We start from the raw sequence: 12,573 nt of genomic DNA on the forward strand, positions 1-12,573 counted from the left end.
AGGAGCTGATTGGCTGCTGCCTTTATCACCTTGCACATAACACTGGTTTATCACTTCCTTATGCCTTCTCCAGGTTAATACATCTGCCCCTATGTTTTTTTATGTGCTGCCCCATTTAACACTGCCAGCAATGTGTGCATGTACTGATGGTGTCCTTCTCTCTTTGCAGTGCTGGTGTGGGCCGGACGGGATGCTTTATAGTGATCGACGCCATGCTGGAGAGAATAAAGCTGGAGAAAACGGTGGATATCTACGGTCATGTGACCTGCATGCGCTCCCAGCGGAATTACATGGTGCAGACAGAGGACCAGTACATTTTCATCCATGAGGCATTGCTAGAAGCGGTGCTGTGTGGTAACACAGAGGTGCCAGCCCGCAGCCTGTTTGCACATATCCAGAAACTGTCTCAGGTCCCTCCAGGAGAGAGTGTCACCTCCATGGAGCTAGAGTTCAAGGTAGGCGCTCAGTCTTGGCCCATGCATCATCCTGGGCCTTAGTGAATGATTTGCAGTCTCCTAGGTAACAGGAATACTTTATCCACCTGAGGCTGTGGCCAGTGGTCTAGTGTAGTAGTGTAGCAGTAACACTAGTGTGTTTATAACAACCCACAAGCAACCCTGCAAAGGAAAGTACTATACCGGTCACAGAAATAGGGTCTCAGGGGCTTCAGGCCAGCATAGTTTACAGGTATATGGTGCAATACTTTTTTTCACCTTTTTAATGACTTCATTTTTATTTATTTTTCCGGTTTAGCTTTTGGCCAACTCTAAAGCTCACACCTCACGATTCATCAGTGCCAACCTACCATGCAACAAGTTCAAGAACCGGCTGGTAAACATAATGCCGTATGAACTGAGCCGCGTGTGTCTTCAGCCAATCCGTGGTGTTGAGGGGTCAGACTACATCAACGCAAGCTTTATCGATGGCTACAGGTAACACGAGTGATGGGATAATCAGGAGCCGGGGGAGATAGATGGACGCACAGGCTCATAGCATGGCAATGAAATTGATTCATGCACAGTCTTGTGGGTAAATGGTTCCCCTTGTCCTCATCTGTTCTTCTTTGCCATTGTTTCTCAGGCAGCAGAAAGGGTACATTGCCACTCAGGGACCCCTGGCAGAGACCACTGAAGATTTCTGGCGCATGTTGTGGGAACATAATTCTACCATTGTGGTGATGCTGACGAAGCTGCGAGAGATGGGCCGGGTAAGGACGAGCTGTGGGACCTGCGGAGTGTTTTTGTTACATATGAATGCGGTGACCTGCTTTAGCCACCAGTTTGGTATTTCTGGGTTCTTGTAATATACCAGGCTGTTGCTGCACTGTTCTACACCAGTAACCATGCACATTACTCTTACAGGAGAAATGCCACCAGTACTGGCCAGCGGAACGCTCTGCGCGGTACCAATACTTTGTGGTGGACCCCATGGCCGAGTATAACATGCCTCAGTACATCCTGCGAGAGTTCAAAGTGACAGATGCACGGGTGAGTGTGCGCCTATGTGTATTCGCCGGTGATCACCTGGATTCTCCACGGTCACGTTCTGTGTAGTCTCGCTCATTTTTCTTTCTCTTCTCCAACTGATTTGTGGCTCCCGCTACCTGTGTGTCCATCTCCTACCTTGGCTGCTGCTGCTGGGAATCTGACCGCCTCTCTCTGTTCCACAGGACGGACAGTCTCGGACAATCAGACAGTTCCAATTCACGGATTGGCCTGAGCAAGGAGTGCCAAAAACAGGAGAGGGCTTCATCGATTTCATCGGGCAGGTGCACAAAACCAAGGAACAGTTCGGGCAGGATGGACCTATAACCGTTCACTGCAGGTGCGTGTGAGGCCACGTGTATGGGGGTTAGCCATCTAGTGTAATGTGAATGAGAGACCCGGAGTAACACGGCAGCGCTAGAGAAGACATGTGCGCAAAAGAGTTTGTGCGCAGATCGGAATTTATGCGTATTTGTGTATGTCCGTCTTACTGAGTCGGAGGAAATTGGCGGGATCTGTAAAGTCGGGCGTTTCAAGGCAGCAACAATACATGTGAGCGAGTCATGGGTCTGTATTTAATGCTCCTAGCGGCTCTGTCTGCGTACGGGGAGTGGACGTCTCTTACTGATGTATCTCGTCCATGGATCCTAGCAAGGAGCAGGTGTAAGTCCCAGTACCAAGGATGGCGGTTGCGGCTGCTGGCATAACACCAGTGGGCGGTGCGGCTTTCTGCTTGCAGATTCACAGAACCCGCAATTAGCCCTACAGTCACTGGCATTAGCATCAGGTAGTACACCAGGTGTCCGCGACTGCTGGCCGCTACAGCCACTGTGCGCTCATAATTAGCCCCTGGGTTTGGAAGGTGACCTGTCATGTGTATGTGTCTAGATAATGTGACATTTTGTGGAGGTGATTAACCTGCGGTGTATATTGCAGTGCTGGCGTAGGGCGCACTGGAGTCTTCATCACACTCAGTATCGTGCTGGAGCGCATGAGGTATGAGGGAGTGGTGGACATGTTCCAGACAGTGAAGACGCTGAGGACACAGCGACCAGCCATGGTACAGACAGAGGTGAGGAACTTGGTGCCTATTACATAAGTGAGACATGCTGTAACCAAGGGCGTAGCTACCATAGGTGCAGGGAATGCAGCCGCTATGGGGCCCAGAGCTGAGGGGCCCACCTTCCCTGCCACAGCTGCTATGGGGCACAGAGCTGCGAGCGGCCCACCTTCCCTGTCACAGCTGCTATGGGGCCCAGAGCTGAGAACGGCTCATCTTCCCTGTCACAGCTGCTATGGGGCCCAGAGCTGAGAACGGCCCACCTTCCCTGTCACAGCTGCTATGGGGCCCAGAGCTGAGAACGGCTCACCTTCCCTGCCACAGCTGCTATGGGGCACAGAGCTGCGAGCGGCCCACCTTCCCTGTCACAGCTGCTATGGGGCCCAGAGCTGAGAACGGCTCACCTTCCCTGTCACAGCTGCTATGGGGCCCAGAGCTGAGAACGGCCCACCTTCCCTGTCACAGCTGCTATGGGGCCCAGAGCTGAGAACGGCTCACCTTCCCTGCCACAGCTGCTATGGGGCACAGAGCTGCGAGCGGCCCACCTTCCCTGTCACAGCTGCTATGGGGCCCAGAGCTGAGAATGGCTCACCTTCCCTGTCACAGCTGCTATGGGGCCCAGAGTTGAGATGGACCCACCTTCCCTGTCACAGCTGCTGTGGGGCCCAGAGTTGAGAGGGACCCACCTTCTCTTTCACAGCTGCTATGGGACCCAGAGCTGAGAGGAGCCCACCTTCCCTGCTACATGTGTTATATACATTGTTCACGTTGGGTGGTACATGGGGGCCCTTACAAATCTTTTGCTTTAGAGCCTTAGTTATGACCCTGGACCTGTTCATGTGATGAACTAGGGCACTGTAATGTGGCACAATATGGGGGATACTGTGGGGCATAATGTGACCTAGGGCACTACTATGGCTCATTAACTACACTAGGGCACTACTATGGCTCATTAACTACACTAGGGCACTACTGTTGGATATAACATTAACTTAAGGTGGGTACACACTGATAGATATATCTGCAGATCAATTGATCTGCAGATATATCTATGGACGGATCGGGCAGTGTGTTGAGCATACACACTGCCTGATCCGTCGGGGACTGACGTCATGAACTGGGCGGGCGTGTACACACGGCCGCCCAGTTCAGTTGTCAATCACTGCCGGCCGCCGCAGCATGTGTACGGGCGGCCGGCTGGTCGTCCGTACACTCACAGCGATGCGCCAGTATATCGGTAGATATATTGGCCGTCGGCTGTGCTGCGGGTCCGACGTGATATGTTTGTGAACGACGGAGTTCACAGACATATCGCCCGTACACACTGGCCGACGGACCCATCGATATATCGGCCGTTCAATAGAATGGCCGATATATCGGCCAGTGTGTACCCACCTTTAAGCACTACTATGGCCAGAAAATGAGCTAGTGCATTACTATAAGGCATAGCATTACCAACTGCTGCAGACAAGTGTCTCTCTAGAAGCATTAGGACGGGCCCCTTCAAAATGTTGCTATGGCGCCCACAAAGTTCTATAATGCCCCAATGTCTGCCACCAGTTTCTCAGATCCTAGGGCCCAGGTGCTGACATTGCTTCTAGGTGCAAAATATGCACTGAACCACATCAGCCAATCAGCAATTATCTTTTTAACTGCCTAATGGATGTTAGGCAATGAAAGCAACCTTGTGATTGGATGCTGAGGTTTCATGCTAGTTTTGCAATGAATTGCTTTTGATACATGACTGCTTCTGTTTATGGAGCACTAGTAGATGTATTACAGGGGACTTTATGTTCCAGCTGTTACCCTGACTCTTCTTCCTTCTCCTTGCACAGGACCAGTATCAGCTGTGCTACAGGGCTGCACTGGAGTATCTAGGCAGCTTTGACCACTATGCAACATAACTACCGCTTAACCTACTGGCCGAGCTGGGAGCGAAGCGTCCGGGGAATATGGCATCAGACATGACAACCTGTGCCAAGCCAATATCCTTCAGGCGCTATTCCCACCTCATCACGATAAAGCTTTGCAAGACTTGCTTGGGATTTCAGCACAATTCATTCCTTGTTCACTTCCATTCAGGTCTTGCTTTTCTGGCCCTTATCTATGGCACACAGGAAAGAAACATGAAAATTCCTACCTTTTTGTTTTTTTGTTTTTGTTTTCTATTGTTTTTAATCACTTTTGTAGAGTTCTTTTATTTTTTTAAGTCTGCCCGTTCCTCATGGGGGAGCCATTTTCAGTTTCTCTTTATTTTGTATTCTTTTAAATAATCAAGTGGAAAAGTAAAATATTCGCAATCGTGAAATGATGATTCCCACTGCAAGGACCTTTTGTGTTGTGTTGCCGGGCTCTCCACGAGGGCCGTTCCTGGATGTCTGGGATGAGTCCGGTATCACACAGAGAAGCCAACGGCACAAGGATACTCCAGGGAATGCTGGGATTGTCCCAAATGAAGAAACCACTTTATGAGGACTGGTCCGAGGACCTTTGTACTTGATGTATCTTTCATCTCATCGGAAGCGTTATCCCGCTGGAGCCAATGGAATTTTGGTGTAATTATCACTGACTTTAGCACAAGAGTTGGACAAAGAGGGACCAAGATAAAGCAACATTGCCCACTTTATATTTTTTACGTTATATACTCTTTCATTATTTTTTTTTTTTTTTAGTTCTTTCTTTTGCAACCCAATTCTATCTGGCGCCACTCGCCTGGTGCGAGAGACACACACACAAGGTTAGGGAATAAGGGGCGCCGAGGGAACAAGAGAAGTATATATTTGCTCAGAGTTATAGGATGAAGAATTGAAGGATATATTTTTTATTTTATTTTATTTTTCTCCAAGTTATATTAGTTTAGGGGGGAATCTCAGAGTGATTAAGGTGCCACATAATTCCTTCTGTCTAGAAAGTAACATTGGTTATAATGTGCGGCTTATCGGACTTGTTACTAAACCTGGCAGGAAAGAAGTGTACTTATTAATGGTACTCTGTATTAATACAGCTTGCTGATGCCACTGAGGACAGCTGTCCTAGTCTATGGGTACTGATCTAAGAAATAAAGGTGGTGGACAACTATTGAAATTGTATTACACTATGTATTCACTTGGAACCAATATGAACGTTGGCTCTCTAATGTTGGATAAGGAAATCATTTTTACCTTGTGTATACATTAGTGCTGTTAGGACTTTGCTCCGTTGTATACAGTATGTTTTCTATTTGTTAATAAAAATGAGAAAAAAAACTATATTAAAAAAAAAAAAACCATACAAGCTCAAAGTCTACTAATACAGCATCTTTGCCGGAAAAAAAAAAAATCTCGATGTTAATAAATTTGAATAATCAGGTTTCATAAAATTTTGTCCAATGTTTTTGGTGTCCACGGTTGGGAGTGAAAGCGTTAAACCATAATTAGTGGGACTGTAAACTCAAGTTCCCAGGAAAAGACAGCGGATTTCAGTCATGCTGTTATAATCATGCAGCAAGTGCAAAACAATCTATTCCGTCATATTCTAAGGCTGGAAACATGCTTATCCGCCGATTGATCTATTGATTGCAAAAAGTGTTTGCACAAACGATCTTGTGCATACACACTAACCAATCCACCGCCCCATATGTCTGGCAGCAGATACATTTGAATATGCCCGCCCACTTGTGACGTCCTATTCAGTGGGTGCTGCAGGCGACTTATCGCACAATCGGCGTGGCAGCCGTACATACAGATGTACCGATGTATCTTCACGATATATCGCCACCGGCTGTGCTACAGGGCTGACCTGATGTGACTGTGACCATCGTTGTTTGGACATATCAGCTGTACCAACCCAGTAATGAGCTAGTGGTATATAGGGCCAAATTCAGGTTGGATCGCAATGGGCGATCCAACCGCAAAAATTACTAAAAGGATGCGGGATGTTAATGGGGCAGAGACATTGGTGGGGTCGGGTGGGGTGCCTCGGGGCGTTAGCGGTCCGTTTCCTAGGTGGAGACGTAGCGTTGCAGGGGCAGTGAAACGGCGGCTGCCTCATCCAAACGGGGGGCGTGGCATGGGCGTGATCGCGGAGGCTGCGTGACATTACAAGCGGCCGTAGAGACCAGAAAGATGGCGGTGGGCCTCTTGCGGGAACAGCCAAGCTGCGCAGGCAGGAGGCAACCCTACTTACTGCGATCAAGCAGAAATTGCTGTGCGTTCGCAATTTCTGCTTGGTCAGGGGGGGGGGGCATCAGCATGCCACTTAGCAGAATTTGCAATCCTTACTGAATTAGCCCCATTGTTCGCAAAATGAACGAATGATATATAGAAAAATAGTTACTTAATGGAACCTGTATTAATGTCTAAAGATCCCTAAGTACTATTATGCTGCCCTAACGCGCTGGAATATTTGTTGAACGGATATCCAGCCGTGTGTTATGCTAAAAAAAACGCAGCTATCCAGGTAAACACAATATATATACTTTGTAATGTGGGGGCAAACGTTTCCAGGGCACAGAGAAGTTTTCATGAGCTGTTCTATTTCGGAAAAGACTATCCAGAAGGAAAGGTAAAGAAGCGATCCCTGTACAGAGGGAAGAGTTTCATGTGTCCTTTTCTCTCTAGCTGCTGTGGTGCACCTGGGGCTCACTCCTAGAGTGTGGTTGGAGTGACCTAGAGTTGGACAGTTTGATTGCCCTCTTGAGTGACGGGCGGAATAGCTCTCTCTAGACAGCAATTTCTGTCTCCAGGGCCGAAAGTGATTTCCACTACTGTGGAAACAATCAGAAAGCAGAATGTTAACCGCAACTTACTGATTGGGGAATGTAGGACAGGTATTATTTCCAGGGCAGCCACTGTTCTGTAACATAATAGAGGTGCAGTTGTACCCGTCAACAGGCAAAGTTTGGGAAGGCATCGAGAGGTGACGAGCGGCAGAACTTTGTAAGAATATATGATGTACATTCTCATACATTGCAGATTATTTATATGTGGAAAGGGTTATTATAATGGTAAAGCCATATGTATGTTTTTGAAATATATGTGCCGCAACTGAAGATGTTTGACGCCACATCGCTCTCACGCAATCAATTGCCTTATATAGTTTGGTGCGCGCAACCTGTAATCTAATAGGATTATGAAGAACAATGAATTGTTAAAAAGAAACTAGTTCAGCTCTATTGAGTTTTATTAAGCTGACAATTGCCAGATCTGTCTCCAGGCCGGTGCCTTCTACGCCTTGAGATGTACCACCTGCGTCCTGAGACGTCATACTAGCATTGTGGGGCATTATGTGTATCTACATGCCCTAGACCAGGCCTGGCTAACCTGTGGCTCTCCAGCTGTTGTGAAACTACAAGTCCCAGCATGCCCTGCCAGAGTTTTATTATTATGGAATTCTAAAACTGTGGCAAGGCATGCTGGGATGTGTAGTTTCACAACAGCTGGAGAGCCACAGATTGGCCAGGCCTGCCCTAGATTGTGGCCATCATACTTTGTTATTACACCTCATTAACATGCTCTTGGGGTAACGTATGTTCTTTTCTAGCTGCGTATTCGGAGCAGACAATATGTACTGGTAATTTTGGGGCTGATTCTGATTTGCGCGCTGCTCGAACTGCGTTAGCGTCTTTTGGCGTAGTTGCATGTGCAACTTTATGTTGATCTTATTATCAGCTCATCCCCTGGTGCACTAGCATGCGGCTAATGTCCAAGGACTGGGGCGATCACTTCCAGTGTCCGTAGCTGCCACCTTCCCAAACTCAGCCCTGTGGTAGGTGGAGACTCTCCGATTGAGAATGGCCTCCAATGTGAGCGGATGAGTGGCTGTGTATACAACACGCCCACGTGACGGACCATTTCCATGCATCTGAATAGCCGCCTCCCAGGGACACCCAATACATTTCTGATATTGTGCGTCTCAGTCACATGATCTGTACGAGTTTTTAGGGTTTTACTTGCAGTAGTAGAGAAATCACAGAACCCGCTGCACATTGGTATCATGTGAGGCTTAGACTCAAACCTTTATGTTATTTTATACAATGGAGCTGGCTGGTTGGTACGTTATCGCTCTTTAAGACTTAGTACACAGGCCCCCATAGTGTTACTAAAAACTGGACGTAGTCTAAAGTCATTCAACCTGCAATATCTGTGTCCTATCCGTCTACCCTGATTTAGCGATAATGCTGGAAGCAAATGTAAAATATAGAAAAGGCTACAACATGGCCTCTGAGCTGACTGAACAATTTGGTTCTGCCAGATCCTATATAATAACGCTGCTCCTCACCTCTGTGAGGGAAATTCAAGTGTTTTGCGCCAGCGGCCACTAGATGGCGCCCGATGCAGCAATTCAAGTGTTGCTCCGTTCAGACGCGCACAGCCTCTGGCGCGGACGTTACTGTTATGATGTTCCGTCATTTTGACAGGCTGGTAACTAGTTGGTTGAATAATATGCCCATTTTGTCTGCATTATATTTTCTCTCTAGTTACATAGACGGTCACATACTGCATACGCTGAAATAAAAGGATTTATTCTTCAGGGTAGGACTGCTCCTGTGCTGAACCATTTAGCAAAGTTACTGGATTTGAATTTACAAGTAATTATGGGCTTGTCCCTAATGCTGACATATTATATAAATGTATTCAGGTTCTAATATGTAGATAGCAAATGCAAGAACCCATACTAATCTATAAAAAAGATATTATTAGGGATATCATGATCTCATGGAGGTCACCGTGATGTGGTAGGTGGGCCAACATTTTGGGGCAAATATTGTGCCAAGTACCTCAATTTTACACATAATGGCGGAGGTACAGTGCAAAATCCACTGCGCCTGGATTTTAATAGCTGCATCTGGATTTGTAAAGCAGGGCGGCAGGAGAAGACGTTCACACTGACCTTGGGGTATTTGGGTAGAGTAAGGTTGTTAATTAATTTTCTGATCAATGAAAACATGAGATTACTTTTTGAAGAGAGATATTGTAAAAATAAGAAACATTACGGTATGAAGAAGGACCATAGTTAAGGACATTTCTTGCTGTGCTGTATACACTGCCAGTTCCATTCCAGTAAAGCATTTGCACCAACTCTGAGCTGGCGGTGATCAGTTTTCCGGAGAAGTACATTTCTAGGCGCACTTTGTGCAATTAATAGGCTTGAAATAAGTTTCATCACGGCAAATGGAAAGGTTTGCATACAGAGTATCTCCGTGGGTGCTAAATTAATGATACCATTCCAATATTGTGATACAATGATTGTTTAACAATGAACACACTTCCTTTAGGTCAGTCAAGTAAAAGATAACAGGGGCCTCAAACCAGAAATAACCAGTTTTGGTCGGTCTGGTGGGGTGTGTAAGGTCATGCTGATGTCATAATGGCAACTGCCTATATCAGCGCTGTGCTGTTGCTGTCTCTCACATATGCCTTCAGAGGCCTGGGACGGCATAGCACACTGGCAGAAGGTTAGTGACTGTATAAAGATTAGGGCAGCTTAGTTCCAATCGTCGGCAGACTTTTAGCATGACTATTATAATATATGACTTATGACCTTGGGGATAGCATAGTATTGGATTAAAACAAGATCTCACACCTACTGGGACAGCACCGTTACTTAACAACCACAAGCGCCTGCAAATGGGCCATTGGAGAAATTTACAGTGCCCTGTCTAGATGGGCCTATAATGTTCCTAATTACAGGTAAATCCTTTATGTGAGGCGCACCTATGACATCTCCTTGGAGTTGTTTGGTGAGCCTGTAATGTTGCAAATTAAATCCTTTACTCTCTCTCTGCCTGCCTAAATCCCAGTATGCCAGTATTGCAGGCTGATCCATTTTTATTAATGTGCAGAGGTGTTAGAGAATTATATTGGTGGTCATTCCGAGTTGATCGCTCGCTGCCAATTTTTGCAGTGCAGCGATCAAGTGAAAAATTGGCAAAAATGCGCATGCGCATGGTACGCAGCGCGCGTGCGCTAAGTACTTTCACACAAAACTTTGTAGATTTACACAAGCTCGAGCAACGATTTTTAATCGCTCGAGTGATCGTAGTGTGATTGACAGGAAGTGGGTGTTTCTGGGCGGAAACTGGCCGTTTCAGGGAGTGTGCTAAAAAACGCAGGCGTGCCAGGTAAAAACGCAGAAGTGGCTGGAGAAGTGGGGGAGTGGCTGGCCGAACGCAGGGCGCGTTTGTGACGTCAAACCAGGAACTAAACGGACTGAGGTGATCACAGTCTGGGAGTAGGTCTGGAGCTACTCAGAAACTGCAGTTCTGCTAATCTTTCGTTCGCTATTCTGCTAAGCTAAGATACACTCCCAAAGGACAGCGGCCTAGCGTGTGCAATGCTGCTAAAAGCAGCTAGCGGAGCGATCAACTCGGAATGAGGGCCATTGTGCTTTAATCATTACTTTTGTTTTTATCCAATACTATATACAGATGTAGCCACGCTGGTCATGGCTACATCTGAGGTAACCGTGCACCCTCAACGCGGCTATGTGCTCCAGGGACGTGCAGTCAGGGAGGCACTGGAGGTAGGAGGCAGTGCCTCCCCTGTCATTAATGATTAAAATAATACAAAGAAGATACTTATGACACATATTCTGTGTCATAAGTATCTCCTTTATATTAATCAAATAATTTTTACTCCTAGAATGGGTTGGGAGGCACTGACAGTGGTGCCTCCTGTTGATAATGGGGACGGGCAAGGGCGGGTTCGGGCCAAGCCTTGGGCAGTAAAAGCCCATTGAAAATATAATGGAAAGCGGCACCTACTAAAGTGCCGCTTTCATACAGGGACGTGCTTTCAACCCATGAATGCACGCCCCTATCAGTGATGCCAGATGTGATTGGACAGCGGGTCCGTCACTGGATCCGCTGCCATCACTCACTGGCTGCAGGCGAATGCGGCGGGTGGGGCGGAGATGCGGGCAGCGGGATGCGCCGTGATGCGGTGGTGGGTGTCAGTGGCAGCAGGCATGGATCTGAGATCCCTGCCTGCCATTCTGCAGTACCCATTTCAAAAATGGCGCCACAGCGTAATTTTTTCAAATTAAAGATGGCTGCCACGAGCCTATCACGGCTCGCCGCGTCATCGCCCCGCCCCCTCAGGCTGACTTATATAAGTCAGCGCGAGGCAGCGGCTGTCAGTCCGACGGCGGAGGAGGAGCAGTGAAGAGCTCCTGAAGACAGAAGATGCCGTGGAAGTCCTGGATGGGCGGCGGATATGCAAAAGAGCTTAAAGGCCGCCGCCCACCAGGTGAAGACGCTGAACAATAAATTTTATTTTAAAACTGTGTCTTGTATTTATTTTAATATTTTCTTTACAGGTGCCAGCGGGCCCCTTAATGTCCGGGCATGCTGGCACTTGTTGTTCTCCAAGTGCCGGCATGCTGAGGCAGGCTTGCTGGGACCCGTGTCTAGCTGTACCGAGCTGCAGCATTTGCTGCTCCCATCCATGCATATGGGGCACACACACGTCCAGACGTACGCGGTGCGGTCGCGCCTAATAAGGCGCAATCGCGATATGATGTAGCCACGATGAGAATGGCTACATTTGTACAGTTGTATTCCCTGTTAGAGTCAGAAATGAATGCTATGGTGGTTATGACTGTCCCCCTTTCACCCCCCTCACTCCCATTCATCTCTTGCTCTTTTTTCACTCTAACACCATTGACGTGTAGGTGCGTTCTTCTGCGGCCGGGTAAAAGGTCAAAATAGCAGATTTGAGGTGACAGAAGGGATGACCGGGTTATGCAAGGTTAGTGGGTGGGCGAGTGGTCTGGGCAAACTCTGCATAGTCTCTTAATGCCTAGAGGGACGGGCAGTCCTTCAGCCACGGGTCCCCAGAGGTTTTCTCCACAAGGGGTTTTTTCCTCTCCTGAGTGCTGAAGGATGACTTCATGAGTCATGAGGCTTACGTCATCTTGTTCCTCTTATAGGACAAGTTTGTAAGATTACTGGACCAATCTTAGTCCAACATTTCCTATTTCTCTGACGTCCTAGTGGATGCTGGGGACTCCGTAAGGACCATGGGGAATAGACGGGCTCCGCAGGAGACT

At 47.6% G+C, this 12,573-nt stretch overlaps 1 protein-coding gene across 19 annotated transcripts in view; it reads left to right on the top strand.

Annotated features, from left to right (window-relative positions):
- Positions 1 to 5,902, top strand: part of PTPRF (protein tyrosine phosphatase receptor type F) — a 1,358,330-nt gene extending 1,352,428 nt beyond the window's left edge. For all 19 annotated transcript variants that reach the window (XM_063939338.1, XM_063939337.1, XM_063939347.1 and 16 more), the window contains 7 exons: positions 170 to 455; positions 754 to 932; positions 1,081 to 1,207; positions 1,362 to 1,487; positions 1,670 to 1,824; positions 2,421 to 2,556; positions 4,380 to 5,902. In XM_063939338.1, coding sequence (XP_063795408.1) covers positions 170 to 455; positions 754 to 932; positions 1,081 to 1,207; positions 1,362 to 1,487; positions 1,670 to 1,824; positions 2,421 to 2,556; positions 4,380 to 4,448 — 1,078 coding nt within the window. In that variant the 3' untranslated portion in view covers positions 4,449 to 5,902. The remainder of the gene's footprint in view (positions 1 to 169; positions 456 to 753; positions 933 to 1,080; positions 1,208 to 1,361; positions 1,488 to 1,669; positions 1,825 to 2,420; positions 2,557 to 4,379) is intronic.
- Positions 5,903 to 12,573: the final 6,671 nt, after the last annotated feature.

The sequence above is a fragment of the Pseudophryne corroboree genome, chromosome 9 (assembly GCF_028390025.1).
Source record: "Pseudophryne corroboree isolate aPseCor3 chromosome 9, aPseCor3.hap2, whole genome shotgun sequence".
NCBI classification, from domain to species: Eukaryota; Metazoa; Chordata; class Amphibia; order Anura; family Myobatrachidae; genus Pseudophryne; species Pseudophryne corroboree.